Source organism: Genypterus blacodes, unplaced genomic scaffold (assembly GCF_046128005.1).
Source record: "Genypterus blacodes isolate CSIRO-AG114 ecotype Tasmania unplaced genomic scaffold, CSIRO-AGI_Gbla_v1 ptg000263l_1, whole genome shotgun sequence".
Taxonomy (NCBI): domain Eukaryota; kingdom Metazoa; phylum Chordata; class Actinopteri; order Ophidiiformes; family Ophidiidae; genus Genypterus; species Genypterus blacodes.
The window spans coordinates 67,420-87,368 of NW_027467055.1; the positions used below are offsets into that span (position 1 = coordinate 67,420).

Below are 19,949 nucleotides of genomic sequence, written 5' to 3' on the forward strand. Positions count from 1 at the left end.
ATCCATCACCGTCACTTATCACTTAAACAATCAGCCGTTTAAAGAGGACGAGAGGGGTGGAGAGAGGAGAGGAGGAAGGATCCTGGACTGGGATCCTCTGCCAGACTGGAACCAGTTCAGCCACTCTGACAGTGAGCAGCAGCATCAAAGACTTTGGAGTATTTACTCTTAATATTAATGATGAAAGCCTTTAAATCAACACTGTTAACTCTTCTGTGACCAGGATAGAAGGAGAGAAGAAAGGAAACAAGGAAAGGAAAGCAATAAATATTTAATCAGTGTTGATATTATTTTGATTTATCCTTTATTTAATTTCACTTCAGCCATGAGACGGTTTGGCGGCCTCTACATGTCTGTGTGTCTGCGTGTCTGTGTGTCTACGTGTGTGTGTGTGTGTGTGTGTGTGTGTGTCTGTGTCTGTGTCTGTGTCTGTGTCTGCGCGGCGTTGACAGTGAACTTGACCTCTGCCCTTTGGAAGAGAGGAGTGAAGGATGGGTTGAACGCCAGATAGGTGGAAGGGGAGGGGCGGAGCCTCCCTAGTACCGGGGGGGTCAGAGGTTACGTAAATACCTAGAAAGCCCTCTGGGGTCGGGGTTGATGCACTCCCGGGTAATGAGCTTGACACCTCCTGGGACTGGTGACCTCTGAACCCTGAAACTATGATGTATTGGCCTGCAGGGAGCTGGACGGGATCTTTGTTGGTTTGTTTTCTTCATCACAGCTGTATCACAGGAGAGATTCCCCTTCCCTCCTCCCCCTGCGGCGGTACAGGAGAATCTGACCTTTGACCCGTTGCATCAAGGGTTTAAGAAATGCTTCCCGGTGAGATGTGCAGCCACTGTTCGACCCGTTTGAAGGAATGTGTTGCAGGGCGGCAGAGCAAACACGTCGCTGCAAATGGAAAGTGCTTTACACCGATGTTCTGCTCCCTTGTTTATTGCGGCAGGATTGTGAATAAGTTTCCTTTGAACATGATGGATCATTAAAGTAATGGCGTCGCACGGTTTTGTTCTTCTTTCGCTTAGATGTTTCTTCTTTTTCATACAAATTTCTACCCGTGTCTGCGTCTCTCCTGAGAGCCTCCATTGCTCTACTTACCAGGAAATACTTTCTAGAAAGATATGCTAATTTGTAGCCATGAGAGAGAGAGACACAGAGAGAGACAGAGAGAGAGAGAGAGAGTGTGTGTGGATGTGTGTGTGTGTAAAATTGTTGGGAATGAGCAACACCAATTTAAGCAACTTGTGGCAGCACATACTTCTGTTTGCAGCCTGTGTGTATGTGTGTGTTTGTGGTTGTTCGCGTGTACAAGACGCCATAGTTTGTGTGTGTGTGTGTGTGTGTGTTACATTTGCACACTCGCTTGCATGCTTCACCTACAGCACACATTCCTTTAACTCAGCACGCCATTGATCGTCTCTTTGCATTGTTACGCTATTGTTACTGTGTGTGTGTGTGTGTGTGTTATTATGCTTTAAAGCCACAGTATTTGTGTGTGTTTGTGTGTGTGTGTGTGTGTGTATGTGTGTGTTACTTTTTTTAGAATTTTCAGTAATCCTCATTACGTCCTGGTAGGAATCCTTAAACTGTGCTCACGTCTCTGTAGCGCCTCCTACAGGTGGAATATGATTTAAGAAAATAAAGTTGTGTAGCAATTTGGGTGGTTGAATATTTAGATACGACACAATAAGACAGCACACACTCAAATCCTTGTGCCTGTACTTATTATTTTGTCCTAATCACTTCATTGATTTATTTATTGTACACATCAACTCTATTGCTGATGGCGAGCGGCCCTCAGCATGTGAAGTGTGTGTGGCTCTAGGGGGCGCTGTGCAGACTCACACACACTCTTGTTTTGTGTGTGCAGTGGTGCTGAAAACGACAAAACAAAACTATTAAAAAGCCACTAAAAAGTCGCTGGTAGAAGTTATTTTGTTTAATTAAATTGTAGCCCTCTGCTGCTTGAAGTGGCTTCAAGCTCCAAGCCTTCAGCACTAACACACACACACACAAGTTAGCCTGTGATGTCATAGAGGAGATTACTCCCTGCAGCACGGCACGTATAAAGACACAAATAAGTGGAGCTGATAGGGAACGAAGGTAGAAAGACCCGACAACAACCCACAATTCATCTCCTGCACACACACACACACGCATTCTCCTACCCCTCCCTCTCAGCGGGGTTGTGTGTGGTCTCCTCCTCCTCCTCCTCCTCCTCCTCCTCCTTCTCTTGGTCTCTCACCGCTCCTCCATTCAGCGTTGAGTTCATCAGCACTAAGTGACACAGACAAAAGCGCTGGTGGCCGGCCTGTGGTCTGACAGCGGTCCGTTCCCCCTATTGATCACCACTCTTTGCGTCCTGTGACAGAAGAGTCTGCGGCGGCCCCCCGTCACAAAGTCAATACCGTGATAAACACTGCCCTTCGCGTGAGCCCCCGGTTCACCACTTTAGCAGCCAATTGCCTCGACAGTCATTACCTAACTAGTAAATCACCGCCAACCGGGGGAGAGAAAATAAATAAACGAGCGAATGAATAAGTCCACGTGGAGAAGGAAGGTGAAGACGAGCGGCTGGAGGGAGGAAGACGAGCTGCCCCTGTGTTCCTCCGCACGCTCATTCCAAGTGGAGAGTGAACATATGTTGTGGAAAATGAGCTTGTAAAATGTTTTTGTATTCTTCCCCCCGCCCCTCCCCCGCCGAATAGCTCTGTGTGTGTGAGTGTGTGTGTGTGTGTGTGTGTGCGTGCGTGTGTGTGTGTGCCATTGGAGATGTGGCCTTTCCGCACTCATAAAGAACACATAAAACACACATTGTGCTCTCGTAAAGTACTTACAGAGGTGAGATTTATGCGGCGGGTCTGGATTTTCTAAACAGAGACCGATGCTGTCTGTAAAATGTTTGTGATTTACGCAGACGGGCGTATTGGCGTGAATACCAATGAGGTTGCTTAACATTAGGCGATGAGGTCTGATTCCAATGAGCCGAGTACATTTAAAATCTTATCAAGCGCAGAAGGATCCCAGAGTCTCCCGGTGCACACACACACACACACACGTCTTTAGAAATCTGCACTGTTCATCACCCAGGAGCCCTTTTTCTGCAGCCGTCGTTATTTCCAGATAACCCCGCTCCTCCCATAGGCCAGGCTAAGTGTGTGTGCCATCAGGCGTGCACTGTAGTCATTAAACACTCCTTTAGCTTGTACAACACCAACTACTCCGCAGTTACAAAGACGAGAGATCAGAACTCTCCATAAATGAGCGGAGGTGATAACCTCTGCGCCGGCTGAGAAAGGAGTGAATTCCCCCGTACGCCGTGAGGTGTCACCAACTTAGCTAACGCGCCTTTCAACGCCGCTCCCAAAGCGCACGGACGTTTAAGCCGACCCGCTCGCTGGAGGCCGGAGCCGAGCGCCGTCAGATGAATAATTGATGCGATGCGGCGTCCCCCGCTCCGACTGAGGAACGGCGTCACAATGAGACGGGCTGAATTCACCGGCGCTCTTTAAAGCGAGGCCTCTCTGCTGACTTTCATGTCGAGACGAGAGGCTCAGTCTACAAACCGCAAGATGCTCCTTGATTTCTACTGATGTCCGCGTCTTTCTCAGAGGCTCCTCGGTCCTGTTGGGACACAGCACGTTATTGTTGGGATACCTGCATAGTTGTGTGATTGGTGTCAAATAAACACAGTGCTGAGCTGCAGTGCTAGAGGTCTTTTTACCTGTAATTATGGCATGGCTAGCTTTCCACTGTGGGACGGCTGCCAGCTTGCTTTAGCTTTTATGGGGCTTCTGGTCCTTTCTTGTGGTTGTCATGCTGCAATTAAAACTGTCTCCAATCGCTGGGTGGCAAAAGGCGCTGAGACAGACTCTTGTCTCTCCCTGTCTCTCTCCCATACACATCCACACACACACACACACACACATGCGCGTGTGTACAAGTACACATCCACACATCCACACAGTGGAGCCTCTGGCTGGAGGCGACGGGAAAGCGTATGATATAGGAAAAACATAGTTAATTACATTTGACAGGTATCTATTAAAGTGCATTCTTAGACCTTAGAGGCCTTCGCACATCTAATGAAAATACGCACTCAACTGCTGCCCATGAATAATAGGGCTTCCCAGCCAAAAGCCTTGGCTCCTTTTCTCCTGATCTCACCAACATCAAGCATCTGTCAGCGAATAGACAAATCACCACTAATCAAATCAACAAAAGTATAAACCAAGGTCTTATACGAGTATTCAGATGCTTTTCAAATACTTATTCAAAGATTCTTTTCACTTTTAAGTGAATGAGCACTTGAATCCCTCCTCCACAGGAGCACTGGCTCAGCTGTTTATCACAGACAATAGCAGGTATGATTATAATCGTGGCACTTCCCTATAATTTTGCTAAACAGATAAGAACATGTATTGATTGCTGCTGCGCTTGAATCCTGACCTGCAGGTGAAATGTCCAGATTCATGAGGCATCGCTGTCTCTTTAGGTAAAAAGGTTCATGGAGCAGAGATTCTATGGCGGATGAGAGAGATGAGAGTCTTTGTGGAGCTTCCTCTCTGCCCGTCTCCCTCTTTGTCTCATCTGTCTCCTCTATACTCTCTGCCTGTCTCACTTTCCATCAGTGTTATCGCGTCTATAAGGATGAGGCGTTCAAACCCTCCTAACTACGCTGGACATCTCAGCGCTGACCCAGAGGATTAGTTTCAGTCCTGCTGAGACAAACACACACTGATGGACGCAGGTGGAGCACAATCTCATACAGCGAGTTCATTTTGGAGAGACTAGAGGGAGACAAAGAGATTCTACATCGGTGGCAGCGGAAAATATGGAGTTGGGCTGTTATCGGGGCGTAGAAAGAGTTTGTGCTGCCGCTGAAGGGTTATTATGTACAGTACATCTTATAGGAATGAACTATATGTCTCTCACTGACATCCAGGAATTCCACTCTGCCCCTAGGTGGCCACAGAACGTACTGTATGTCACAGTGTGTGTAGGTGTTGAGAGGACGTGATGAAGAGCAGGACACTCAGAGACGTGAGACAGAACCAGTGTGGTCAGAGACGTCTCTTTATCTCTCGCTCCTGCTTTGATGACATGTTCCTGTCCAGACATGTAGGGGGAAAAAATGCAATGACATCATCGAAGATATGAAATCAGCAAAGGTGGTCACTTTGTTTTTACACCTGGCCTCTTCAGGGCCTGAGGGGGAATATTTGATGGCGCTCTCAGACAAACCGCTGCTTGCTGTTTGGCTGTAGGCATTCAGTGTGAAACCCTGCACGGATCACTCTTATCTGACTCGCCCTCTTCTCCCTCTTCTTCTTCCTCATTGAGTTTGGGCAGAGCGAGCGAGTGAGTGTTGATTGAACGCTTCGCCCCGACGTGCAAGTTTATTACTCGACTTACATCTTCAGCAGCGACGCGCTCGCTCGCTCGGCGTTTAAACAGTCCGCGCCTCCCCGTCCTGTCTGCTCTCATTAGAAGGCCTTGAGGATCACACACAAAGCCAGGGAAGAGATTACCATGATAGTTTTGTAGCCACCCCCTTTGTATCTGTCCACATTCCTCTAAAATGAAAGAAAGCAACAATTACTGTACCTTAGTGTCTGATGCCTCCAGTCTTTTGACATCCACCTTGAAGAGCAGGTCTGGTTCCCAGCCTGCGGCTATAGGAGCAACGCTCGGCGCGGAACAGGTTTGGCTTTCATGCAAGTGCTGTCCGTACATAATGTTCTTTACAAAGTGGGACGTCCGAAATGCCCAAAGTTCCATTTGTGAGACGCTATTTGTTTTTCGAGAGCACTTAGTTTGTTCTTGCTTATGTTAGTTTTAGGTTAGGATTCAGTGTAAATATGAACACAGGTCAGGGGGAAAGGGGGCGGACGGGTGCTAAAATAGGCCGTACATCAAAGTGTAGTAATTCCAGAGTGACATGTGAGTCTGGGAAGTACTAATAGCTTTCCCGAATTGAATCCATCCACCTCCTGCCAATGTCAGAATCCAGCTGAATCTGCTCTCCAAGATTTTCTTCAGAGGTGAAAGCCAGCAGTCAGTTGTAGTTCCACTGGTAGCCATTTCCGACACTTTGGTGGTGTCGCATCAAAGTCACGGGGCACACATATATTCCGCAGGATTAGAGTAGCGTAAAAGGACAGCCCCAGCCCATTCACTGTTGGCACGGCCGCCACAGCCTCGGCACAAGTGAGTTTTTAATGCATTCCATTTAACTTTAATTACTCCAATCTCTGCGAGGGCACACAGGAAGAAAAGGCCCGGGCGTTTGTGCCGAGCAGATTACCCCACTGCCCTGCCAAGTCCGCGCCGCGCTGCATCCTAAGATAGAATTCAAATTCAAATGTGGGCTAAAGAAAGTGCAGCTGTCACCCCTCTGGCCTGCGAAGCCCCAACCGGATCAAAGATGAGCTGTCCTCCTCCCCTGCCCGTGTAAAAATGAGCTGTCCTGGCCGTGCCAGTGTCTCGTCCCCCTGGGGCACCTAATCCTCCTCTCCTGACTCCACACTGACAGTCTGAATAAAGGCATTAAACCCCGCAAAATAATTACCAATTAAAACGGATGGAGAAGTCATCAGGTAGTGACGGGGGGAACAGGCAGAGGCGGTAGAGAGGGATGGTGCTGTGGTAGGTTTCTCTCCTTTCTGCCAAGAACAACCTGTATTTTCTCCTTTTATGGGTTACGGTTTTGCAGTTCTGGATGAGTGAGTGACCTTACAAAGTGGTATCAGACCGGGAACAGACTTCTCAAAGCTGTGGAGGATGTATAAGAAAGTTTGCGTGTGGCATCCTCGCCCGCACAGGAGCCAGAAATCAAGCAGAAGTTGCCCTAAGCCGGCGGAATTAAGAGCAGTTGTCTCTATCTACCGCTGCTCCGTGTGGACGGCGGCGGACCTGAGCCGCTGTGGAGCGACGCATCAGGGTGTGTTTGAACGTGTGCTTATGTGGTGGCATGTTTACAGGAATCTGTTGTGTTTGGATGTGATCACATGACATGACATGATCTGCAGATATGTGTGTGTGTGTGTGTGTGTGTGTGTGTGTGTGTGTGTGTGTGCTGGCCACTGTACTGTAAACGAACATGTGTATACATGTGTGTGTGTGTGTGTGTGTGTGTACCTGCAGGATTGTGTTATGGGGGTGTTTGCAGACTAGCGTGCCATGAGGCCCGGGGCACTAATCCACCAGCGCCACACTGCCGAATCCAGGTAAAGTGATCCTAAAGCCTCCTTACCTCGCTGCCTCCTCTGTTCTCCCTGCTCCCCTTTGAGCTCTGTCTATTAGCAGGGCTGGAGATCAGACTTGTGAATATCCACTCAAAAGACCAGTCTGGACCAGGACCCACATTTTGACAAGTTAATCTCCTCTTTGACGGCAGGCAGAAAGGAGTGAATTGCCATGTGACAAAGGGATTCTGACTTGACCATATTCTTTTGAAATTCCTTCCTCTGGGTGATAGGAGACAACCTGTGTTCCTCTCCCTCACACACTCCCGTAAACACCCACTGCACACAGGATGAATACTCTTTATAGTCTTTAATGTTATCCAGTTATGCAGTTTATGATTTTTTTTTCTCATTTCACACGCATTACGTCGCCATGTTTACAAGTGTCATCATCAGACACCTGAATGAATCCAGTTACAATCCCATTTCTATTTATCGGCTTAATCACAGTGTAATCAAAGTGTTAAAAGCTCATGTAAAGGTAATGACAGTAGGGAGGAGAGCAGATAATAGACTAACAGCGTTCCTATTTCCGGCCTCAGAATTTATCAATCGACCCTCGTACGTCTCATTGTGTTACGAAAACAACCTCGCAGTCAGCTCAGGTCACTCGAGCGGGTACACCTATAGGATCCAGTTTCGACTCCGGTTTCCCCTCGTCCTCCTTTATTCAGAGATAAATATGAGATTCTTGTGTCACTTCTTCTTCTGCTTGCCTGCTTTGACACGCAGACCTAATGACAAACACACAGGCAATCAATCAAACTCATAGTCACATGTTTATGTCTCTGCATTTCATTACGCTGATTGAGCAAGTTGCTGTGTGTGCTTGTGTGTGTGTGTGTGTGTGAGACCTTACACAGTCTCATTCCAACGTTTGCGTCTAACTGCTCCTCGGTCTATAACTCTGCTCTGGTATTCTATTGATGTCGATCGTCTCTGACCTGAGGGACGGTTTGCGTTCGCTGATATGACTTGCCTTTTGGTGTCTGTGCCAGAATTACCCTGGGCTAAGTACACTGGGCGTGTACGCACCGCTGTGGACGTTATGATGTGTACGATGCTCACAAGTGTATGTGTGTGTGTGTGTGTGAGAAGAAGGAAGAGAAGAGACAGAGAAAGTATTTGTGTCGACTTAATGGAACCCATAATTAGGAGTTGACGACCCAGCCAAGCACATATTTGCTGCGGATAGAAATACGGCGGAGAACATGTAACACTGCCTTTACCTCCAGCCAATTTAGAGATCCCATGTGTGTGCTTTCCCTCTGTCGCTTAGCGATTAAACCCGGGATCACTTTTTAAAGCTCTTTGCATCTCATATTCATACAAGAATCACCGTGTTCCGGTCAGACGATATGAAACTGAGCTGTATTCTCGTCGGGAGATGTCAGATTAAAGGTGCGAAGGTGATTCTTGTTCGCTTCATTTCAACGTAAAGCCTCGGGCGTTTGGCGGCTAAAGCCTTGATCCACTCGCCGAGGGGCCTAATCTTAATAATGGCATAATTAAGGCTCCTTCGAGTTTTTCCATTGGTCTTTACAGCTGCGCTTGAAGAGAAATATGTGAAAATATACATATTTATTCCTTTTCTTTGTCCCGTGTCTTGCAGTTCAGATCAAACCTATACTCTTCCGCACAACTTGGTTATGAGACAAAAACACTTCCACAATCCTTCTATTCATTAGGTTTTTCCTAGTAATAATGTTATAGCGAGGGTTATTAAAACCCTTTTGTCTCACGCCGACAGTTTCAGTGTCAGACCTGTGTGTGTGTGTGAGTGTGTGTCCTTTCTCAGAGGAACTGGTGGAGCAGCTTTTGTGCCACTGGCAAGATGAAATGTGTGGAGCGACATATGCCTCTGAGATAAAGGCCACGTACATGTTTGTGAGAGACAGAGAGAGAGAGAGAGAGAGAGAGAGAGAGAGAGAGAGAGAGAGAGAGAGAGATGAAAATACCTCTTTAAATAACGTCCTTATATAACAAAATAATAGTGAAACCCGTAGAATTGTAAATAATTAGCACACAATATCAGAATTTCTATACATTTCAATTGTAGGCGGGGTCTTTCAAGTACCACCGAATGTACAGGTGCCACAGTTTGAGAACCAGAGGCCTAGAACTCTCCAACTCAGTGTGGACGTTACCTGTTACCTCCATACAGGTTTCCCTATAAATCATTATGATCTTAGGTGCAGTGATGCCAACTCCACAGGCAAAATGTCTCACAAACACAACGTTTTATGTGTGTGTGTGTACGGCGTGTGCGTGTGCGTGTGCGCGTGCGTGCTATGGCTGTAATTAAGTCTGCAGGTATTCTGCTGCAGAATGTCGGACTGGCAAGCGTACACCAGGGCGACAGGATTTGCGGTAGTTATTAACATGTTATTGTTTGGAACGTCAGGTACGGATACTTTCCATTTCTGGCATCCATTAAGTTTTTAAAAGGGCCTCCAAAAAATCAAATATGCCACTTAAGAACACACAATGTTCAACATGCTCGAGAGTGCCTTTGATAGAAAGATGAGAAACTTTGTGACATGTTGAGGTCAAAGGACAATTTGATAATTTAAGGAGGGCAAGGATTTCTGTTTTCACATAAAGAGAGTTTTTCATGAGAAAGAAAGAGATGGCCTTCAGGCCTTGTCAGACATCTTCATTAGAAACCCCACTTTAGTCTTAATGCATTTCTAGTCATTACCCAGGGCACAATATGTCACCCATTGAACGTGTGACAAGGCAGAGAGAAAAACTCCACATGGATATATGCCAGAGCACAATCCTCTTCAAAAGAATATACACATTGTTCAAATAATTGCCCTGTGAAGGACAAACAACCAGCATGTAAAATGGCATCCTTATTCAGGTGCAATCACTGACGGGGACTTTCAAGCCTTTCCTCCTCTCTGCCATTGTTGTAGAAGGCCATCTGATGTCAGAGAGTGCCTCTCTGCAAAAGTGGGAATTAAATACAGAGTGATTTGCCAAACAGCAGCGTGAGAGAGAGAGAGAGAGAGGGAGAGAGAGAGAGAGAGAGAGAGAGATAGAGAGAGCTGACTTAAATAATTGCCGCCGCCGCTCTACGATTAGAAGCTTACGCCGTCGTCGACTCCTACAGACGCTCTGCAGTGACTTACCCTAACAGGGTTAATGTGAATTTAACCTCAATCTGACATCACGGCGGCTGTACAGTATCAACACAATCACACTATTGTGGCTAGATTAGGTCACATTTACTGCTTTTGTATTGTTTTTCTTCCGGTGTGTTACTTTTCCTCTGATGTGATGCGGGGAGATGTGATTGATGTGAGTGTTCTCAAAATCAACAATGACACTGTGGATGGAAGCTGTGTGTTCTTCTTATCCTGTAAGAAGAAGAAAATTAAGAATCAAAAATCATCACATTTTTATCTTGGCCTTTGAGTTTGCCTGATCAGAGGAGGTAATCAAGCAACAGCAAAAACCTGTCCAACCTGATTTAATATTACTTTTAATAAACTCTCCTTTGTTTTCACTGTCATCTTTGATTGCCTTATTAACATTAATGTGCTCCTGTTCTCCTGAAATGTGTCGTTTTAGGTTTCTCTGCCGTTTTGATCAACAGGATGAGTTTGAAAATGAGGAATTTGCCGTACACCAGTGAGCCCTTAAAGAGGCGGAGGATAAAGGCGACTAAGTGGCTCGTTTGTTAGAGTAACAGTCGGGAAAATAATGCGTTTAGTTTCACTTAGAGACCGATGTGCTTCCGTCTCCAACATGTGTCTTATTTTACACCAGACGAACCAAGTTAAGTGGACGAAAACCCAAAGACGGAGACAAACTCTATTGCCTGTTTCTCCTTTTTTTGGGGTGTTTTTACATGGCTGTCAAATTCAAAATCCAATATCCATGAGAGCAAAACGCAAAACGGGGAATATTTCCAAATATCCTCTGAGATTTCCATTAATTTATCGCAGTTCTGCACAATAAAGAAATAAGCGTCTCTCTCACTTCTTTACCTCCTGTGTCAGAAAATGCCTTAATATTCCCCTTTTTCTCTCTGTGGGCAATAAAAACCATTTTCCAAAAACATGTCGTGCTTTTTATGTTTTCATGGAATCAGACAAAACATATTTACATTAATAGAATGATGTTGTTGTTTTTACATTACAAAGGGGGAATTGAATGAAACGCAGCACCTTCTTTTATCCTTCACACTGACAGAGGCGCTACGCTACTTAGCTCATACCTCCACCAAGGCCGAACAAGGCAAAATCTGTCTCGTTTTGAATAATAGATGTGCCTAATTGATCTTAATTATTCCTTGACGCTTATTCTGAATGCTTTGGAAAAGGGAAAGGGTCAACATGGGCACTTAACCCACAACCTTGACAGACAGAGTTTTTGAAATTTGTCTGGACCTGGACTAAAATGACATCAAATCACGGTCCGCCACAGAATAAAGATGTCCCAATGTCACAAACATGTCCTGTATGTGGGCCTGGATTAGAATTTTAAAGATCTGCGCCAAGTTTCGCAATCCAGCTTACAAACGAACAAGCAGACACGTGTAACGACATAACGTGAGGTGAAAAAAATAGCCGTGAGCAGTTTGGATCAAGCAGGTTGCGCCTTTCCAACCAAACCGACACAGAAACCGGCTCCAAACTGTAACGAATAAAACCAGATAGACCATCAAACTGAAAAGCTGTGATATAAAAAAAAGTACAGGCCTGTATCTTTAAATGCGTGAGCTTTAAACTAAGCAAACAGCAGCGTGAGAGGCAGCGTGTAAAGTTTAATACCCACACTCTGTCAAGCGAAAGAGGGAAAGCAAGGGTAGAAAAGGACACATTTTTGGCAGCCCTTCATCAAGAGCATAAAGCAGTGGCCACAAGGGGAGAAGTAAACAGATTAGAAAAGCTATTGACATTTCCCCGTAGCAAAGAGGGGGTGTCGAATGGCAGCGTGGATGATAAGGTGTACATGCTTTCAGTCCCCTCTCTCATGTTTTATGTATCTGTGATCACAACTGATCGTGAGCAAAATTAATCAATAACAACGCCTCTGGGATGTGCGGCTGACACATGCCACTGCCCACCCCCAACCGCACCACCGCCGACCCCCATCCCCACCTCCTCCTCCTCCTCTGCCGCCTCCTTCAGCCCCCCCTCCCCCCCTCTCCCTCGTTCTCCAACCTCCTTCATTCTCCTCACCCCATCCATTTTGATTTGGGGGGCCTGTTGTTCGCCCACGTCTAGGTGAGGGATTTTTACATCCCCGGCGTGCTTGGAGGAACTCCATATGGCCGGGATCAAAGGTGTTGCTGGGTGCACGGTTCTGCTTGGTTGCCAGCCACCGCCGTTAATTAGAAAACAAGATCAGAGGCGGTATTAAAATCCAATTAAGCCCGTATGAACAGATTGCCAAGTGATGTTCACTAATGCATTACTGAGCACCATGCAAATTTTAGTGGCAGCATTTGGCTTTATGTTATGTGTTTGTGTGATTAAGAGTGCGCGTGTGCCCGAGTGTGTACGTGTGCGCGTGTGTGCACGTGTCACTGGCTGGCTATCCGGGGCTGTGTGTGACTTTGCCTGATCCTCTCCGCGATACACACTTCCAATCTCATAAACAATCAGATAAAGCTTTGCGAAAAAAGCGACGACACCTATCCACGCAGCGAGACCGGCTCATATCGCATCTTACAATTAAAGTCTAATTGAGATTCTTGAATTATTGATCCGTCGTAATTGAGTTCACTTCATTTGATTTGTATGAGAAACTAATCTGACACTGGAAGAAATGCAGCATATTTGGATAAATTGCTTTGGTTTTGATACAAAGATCCACCGCTTATCCACTCGGTCTCTACTGGCCACTGAGAAAGTTAAATTAGAGGAGGGACGGCTGCTTTGCATGCCAGTCGTTTTAATTTTTGAGATGCTGTCTGCAGATAAAATTAAACCGCGTTAAGGAATTGGATGAGGCACATTAAAATGCATACATAAAATCATTTTGCACAATAACTGCCAATTTAGACCCTGGGTTCCATTCGCCACAGCAGACAGACAGGGCATCTGTACCAAAGACTTGACAAGTGGATGCAGCTGGTGGCCTATGGCCCGAAGCTCGCACGTTATCACAGACGAGGGCTGTTAATGTGCGGCTGAATGGAGCCCCTTTTGAGATAGAAAATAGCATTCTGATTAGAAAGCCAGGAAATACACATCTGAAGTGCCGGAAATTGTCACAATGTCGAACCACTGCACACATTTGGCACCGTCTCAAGCTGAGTATAGAAGAGTACAGTTTATGATCTCAATGAACGGATGTGCTACTATCAAGCACATTTAGATTTTCATACAGTAGTGTAATTTGTTGATTTTTTTTTTTTTATCCAGGCGTGTGTTCAGGGTCATAGACTGGGTTAAATTTCTCTTCCTAATTTGGCAAAAACAATTAAAGTCTAACACGCTAGAAAGCAATTACGCGCCCAAATCATTGTATTATGGCTGAGACAGATGAACAAAGATCAAATCAATTCCAAATGTTCAGGACTGAGTGGCAGGATCTCGCTCACAGGCACAATGAGAACCAAAGAAAGAGAAAAAAACGGGAAGAAAAGCTCCAAGAATAACAACGAAACAGACACAAACAAAAACTCAACAAGATTTACTGATGATCAAATTGGGAAGATGTAAATAAAATGGTTTAAAAAAGAAAATGACATCAAGATTTATCGCCCGTGTCTGTGGCAATGTGCAAAACACTGAGAGAAAATACGATCATCTAGCCTCCCAAATTAAGAATAAATGACTAACAGGTGTGTCTGGTTAACTCGTTAGGCTCCGATTGGTCAGGAGTCGTCACAGCAACATTTATAACCCTCACTCGTCGCCAAGTCACATCAGGATTGTGCCATAATGGCTGCTCGGGGACTGTTAGGGTGAGTAAAGGGTTGGGTTCTGGCCAATTGTTGCTTTTTTTGTATAGAAGTATTTTGACATTTAAGTTGTTTGTAGGGTTTTCTTCCTGGTGTGGCTGAGTGGTGGTTACAGCCTTCCTGTCAACCAAGGTAAAGGGTCTTAAAAGTTCAATAACTCTTAAATGTTTGAGTGTTCTCTAATCAGTCTGGACCGTCTACAGCAGGTCCTCCAACTCACGACTCCTACGGTGGCAGAGATGAAGTAAATGCTGCGCCTGGCTATGTTGGCTCTGAACAACAAGAGCGTCCATTAAGCTATTCTGCACCAGGAGCTTATGATGGTTCTGGTGACCCAACTTCGGCTTGGCCTCTCCCTGAGTCTCGGTCGCAGCCTCATCCTCATCCCCAGCCTAGGTCTCATCCTCAGCCCCAGCCTAGGTCTCAGCCTCAGCCCCAGCCTTGGTCTCAGCCCCAGCCTCGGTTTCATCCTCATCCTCGGTCTCAGCCTTGGTCTGAGCCTCATCGTCAGCCCCAGCCTGGGTCTCAGCCTCATCCTGGGCCTCAGCCCCGTCCTCGGTCTCCACTTCAGTCTCGGCCTCTCCCACCCCCTCAGCCTGTACCTTTTGATAACCCTGCTTACAATCAGCCTTCAAATGAGCCACGAAGTCCTCCTGCAGGTAGGCCAATGCTCATTATTTGAACGCTTACAGACTCAAAGGCTTCAATTGTTTGTCCCTTATGCTTAACCCCATCCGTCTCCCTGTTCCTAGAGGCTGCAATGGCGGCTGCACCCATGTCTATCATTCCAGCACCATACCCTCCTTTTCCGCCTCCTCCCCCCCCTCCTTCACCGAAAGACTTCCAGGCAGGTGAATTGTCCCACGCTGAAGAGACCTTGGAGTTTCTCAATGAAGAGAGGGAGACGCAGGACCAAGGGATCCAACCACCACCACCTTTTCGTCGCGCAATCTTTAGGCCACCATTCCCAAACGTATCCCCTCCTCGCTTTGGTGGCGCCCTGCTGCTTCCCTTCCCTTACGACTACTTGTTCCTGACCGGCCAGTATCCTCCAGGCACACTCGCGCATTTCAGCGGGAGCTACGAGCAGGGGACGGACCACTGGAGCGACACTCGGTACGAAGAAGACCCCAGCAAGATGACACCTGAGCCCAAACCGAGCGACTTTGCACCTCAGCTAGACAGCGAGCCTGTGGCTGAGGACACCGAGAATACTGATGCTGCCCAGGGGGGCGCTGAGGCTGAACAGTTCAGGACCCCTGAAGGATCTGGTGTAAAAGCTCCTGCCCCTAGAAGTTTTTACCGGCCAAGATGGTTCGGGCCACCAACCAACCATGCAGGCAGATATGTTGGCCAGGTACTGTATCCTGGCAACGCGTGAAGGCTGAACATTCTATGACCTTATGTTGATCCCCTTTAACGTGTATTCGCTTGTCTTTCAGGTCGGCTAATAAGTGGGCAAGTATGAGCTGCTTGGATTTAATAAAGACAATGACGACTTATTCAAGGTGCTGGTTTGACTTGACTCGCTCTCCGTTGGCTTTATGGAAATATCTGGTATTCACTTCACCGGGTCGGTCTGTCTTCACCGGACCAAATCAAAGATGCACGTCAGTCTGAGACTCTTCTGGGTTCCCAAATACAACTCCCATGTACCTCCTGTATTTAATGTGAAGGGGCTAAGAATTTCAGAGTACAGCGCCATAGAAAGCATTCCAATGCAGCAGTTGAACAGTTTTTAGTGGCTTCAGCACAGGGGTCAATGACCTTTAAACCAGTTACATAAACCACACATTTCCAGAATGCTACAAAATGGTGTTGGTGACCTTAAACCATAGTTGGCCTCTTCTGATTCCATGGTGTTGAAGCAAAAGCAACGTCTTCTGATTATGACTGTGCTATCTCACTTTGCTAAGTGACCGCGGCCACCATTGGCCTCCTTTCAACTGCCTTGGTGCTCAAGAGTTTCAGGTTGACTCATCATTTTAGCACATGCAGTGTTGTGTGGTTTCAGAACCTCTCGACCAGTATAGTGCTGCTTCAGCAGGGACGACAAAAGCTTGGGAACTCCCTGGTCTGATCTACAGTATCTGTCCAGATGCTTAATGCAGTAAATCAAACTAGGTTAGAATTGGCGAAGGGTAACTGAAAACCAACCGCTCACTGTTGCCTGTAGCTTAATCTGCTCTGAAATTGTACCAGGGTCAAAACCTAGAGTACATTTGATGGCTTAAGGGAATGGTTCAAAATCTGCAGAGAAATTGTCGTCATGGCTACAAAATGTTGTAGAACGCCACGATTTCAGTGTTAATCTCATATCTTCAATCCAATTTAAAACATTTGTGCTATTGACGTGTTAGCGGTGGGGATGTCTAACTGTTTACCCCGCTGTAATAAAGAGCAAAGACTTCCCAGCATCTTGGTCCGTCCTGTGCTGTGGCTGAAGTCGATACCCAATCTGTTATCGTGACATTGCTTGATGTCATTAATGGACAGTGGGCATCCTAATTCATAGAACAAATCACCCCAGAAAGACTCTGCATTGATCTTTAATTAGAAGCAGCTGTTAATCACCTTTACGACTCTCCTCCGTGGCACCATAATGGCTCCTGCAGCCGAGCCGCAGCCGTGTGTTTGAGCCGAAGAAAAGCAGCATCAGCAGTGTGTTTACCGTTTGTTTACCTCATACTGTACTGAGCCGTTAATGGGCCTCTGCTCAAGTCCCCGCAATATTTTCTGATCATTTATCTTGTGTTTGAATGCATTCCAGGGTTATTTCCATATCGTCTGTGATCGCTGTGCCATTGTAACCACCCTAAGAAAAAAATAAAAAATCTTCCTTTTCAGGCACGGGGGACAAACAATGACCCACAGGAGAGAAATGGCAATTACCTCTACTAAGGTGCCCACTTCACACACCTGTCACAACACAGATGAACCCATCATAAAAGAGCGGTGGAGAGGGACAAAGATGAGAGCGTTCTCCCATGGTGACCCTTCAGCGTTCATAGTCTGCCCCTCTTTTTCAGCGCCACTATTAAGATATAAAGGGGTCAGTCCCCAGACAGCTCCAGCCTTTATCCTGCCCTCACACACACTCATCCTCAGTGCAGACCTAGGCCCGGCCGTATTTTCCTATTTGTTGCCGTGAGCGTCGCTATCAGCGGCGTAATCGTGGCTCAGTATCTTCACTAACACGACTCGCATTAAGTTTCACATTCAGACTGCGTTATAAATAATTTTACTGGGCTACATTTGTATTTCTATAAGCTTTTCACTTTAAATGGGAAACGAAAAGGATGATCACTTTGATATATTAAATATAGCACCCTCGACAAATCATTAATCTGTTGATTGATGTGAAGCAGCGCTCTGAAACATATTGCATGAAATACAGTAAAAATTAATATACATCACACCATATGCTGTGATCCGGCATCTGGCATCCTCGTGTGCACGTTGATGTGAAGGTGGGATCTGGTTTGACTTAAGCATGTGGCGAATGTAGACCTGAGCAAACATGTATTTCACATGGCTGGCTGTTAAAAACCCAGATAAAAAAAAAAGAAAGAAGCCTATATGAGGAGATAATTTGCTCGTAAAAATACAAGAGCTCTTCACGCTGCAGCCTTTTTCCTCCGTGTGTTTTTACTGCTCCCTATTTTATTTACACTCGTTCACATCGGCGCAGAGATTTTTTGGCGTTTACTGTCAAAATTACTCTCGAAGAACTGTGATGGAAATATCTGTTTAACCTCACACACTCAAAGTGAATCGCACAAAGAGCAGCTTTTCCTTTCTTCTCTGCAGAAATTCCTGCGTCGGAATACCTTTGCGGTATGAAAACCATATCATTAAGTACACCACACAAATACTGGAGACATCAGATTCCATTACCGTGTTCAACTGCATAACTCCTTCTTTCCTCCTTCTCCCCCTTCCAGAATACGCAGGATGTGTACAGACCAGTGTTAGAATCTACCCCCAGCCATCGCAAACAGCCCAATTGCCTTGTGATTAACGCACAATAAAAGAATGCGATGGCTTAAAGAAGCAGCAGGAAAAGCTGCCCAGTGAAAGATGGGTGGATGGTGCACTCTATAATTAAGCCAGTCTGCACTTGATGAAAGCAGATCACACTGGCGGGCCACGGCTTCACAGCCAGTTTGCTTTTACGACATAATTACAGTCCAAATCAAATGAGAAGATTTAATATCGCACCACCACGAGCATGTGTCCAATGTCAACAATGACACTGACCCCCCTGGGGCAAGGTGTGTGTGTGTGAGTGTGTGTGTGTGTGTATGGGAGAGTGGGGCGTCAGGAAGCCGCCAGCGGAGAAGCTCCCCCACCACAGCAGCTCTGTACCTGTGTCTGTCTGGGCCCTCCTGGGAGGTCTGACACCAGTGGAATTACATTGACAGGGTGGGGAGGGGGACGGGGGACAGACGGTGGGAGAAAGAGAGAGTTTGTCTAAATGAAGGAACAGGAGAAAGAGAGAAAGGGAGGGTAAAGGAGACAATCTGGGGAGGCTATAATGGAGGGGGAGGACCACTGTAGGAAAAGTGAAAGGAGAGATTTTGGACATAGAGTTGTAATATTTAAAGAAATTAAGCTGAATGAAGTCGTAAATGTACTCAGAATTCAATAGCCGAGCATCGTGGTTTTAATGTCCTGATACTTCTGATTCCACAATAATCTGGTGTTATTTGTAGTTTTTCCATATTTGAAGACTCGACCATAAAGCATTATTTCACTAAATCCACCACAGGCCCACATTTCACACTTTATTCTCTAATTCTCTTCCTTAAATCCTTTTCAACAGCTCCAGTACTCCATCATAGGAAGCACAGGAAAGCCAGAACAAAAGATTTTTTGTATAGAATTGTAAATAGGTAGAGGACATAGATGTAGCTATGATTGACGAAGCCAGTGATGATGATGATGATGATGAATGAGAGGAAAAGAGCAGACGCAGTGTTCGTATGCAGACGACGAGGGTGTGGTCACGGTGAGAAGATAAATAAACTCCTCGCTCGGCTGCGTCTCCACGCTGAGGTGATGGTCACACTCGTGCACCCACTGATTTGTTTCAGGGATTTAAAAAAAAAAGAGGGAAAAAAACGGATCCGTGTCCCATTGGAGATCAAGACAAATGTGTGTTAAAGTGAATCTCATTGGGTGTCTTCACGCTCGGAGGTCATTAATGGTATTTCATGTCTGCTCGCTCTTCCACGCCGGCGAGTCACAGCGAAGCAGAGTTCAGCAAACTAAAGCAAACTACGGCTTCTAATTGTCAAACAATGGATTCTGGGTTTCCTTCAGTGAGGCGATTGTCTGAATATAAAAGAGGCGATTATAGAAACTGTAAGTTGTCATTTCTGTTTTGAGATGCGTACAATTTTGATGCTTGACGACATGGTTGCGCCGTAAACGACCAAAACCTCCCACTGAGTGGCTTTAGTGTTTTTCCTCCCTCTGAAAAACTCTGTATTTCCTGTCCTTAGTTACACGCTTGACATGACCACAAAGGCTTTGTTCCTCTGGGTCAAATTCTCCAAGAAAGAGAGAATCTTCCCAAGCCACAGCTGTTGAGTGACCACGCTCGACCACACTCCTCTCTGTCTCCTGACCACCCTTCCAAATTACTCTCCATCCCTTCTTCTCTCCTCCCTTTCCCCACTTTTCTTGCTTCTTTCCCCCCTTGTTCCCAAGAGCAGCCAGCTGGACCGGATTTAGACCCGGTCTGCTTGTTGGGCGGGCAGTGTCATTTGACT

The 19,949-nt window shown here is 46.1% G+C and overlaps 1 protein-coding gene across 1 annotated transcript; it reads left to right on the forward strand.

Annotated features, from left to right (window-relative positions):
* The first annotated feature begins 14,382 nt into the window (after nt 1-14,382).
* Nucleotides 14,383-15,893, forward strand: LOC143017069 (uncharacterized). Its single transcript, XM_076171676.1, has 3 exons — nt 14,383-14,831; nt 14,925-15,529; nt 15,615-15,893. The coding sequence occupies exons 2-3, from the start codon at nt 14,933-14,935 to the stop codon at nt 15,621-15,623; spliced, it is 606 nt and encodes a 201-aa protein (XP_076027791.1). The 5' UTR covers nt 14,383-14,831; nt 14,925-14,932; the 3' UTR covers nt 15,624-15,893.
* The last annotated feature ends 4,056 nt before the right edge of the window (nt 15,894-19,949 follow it).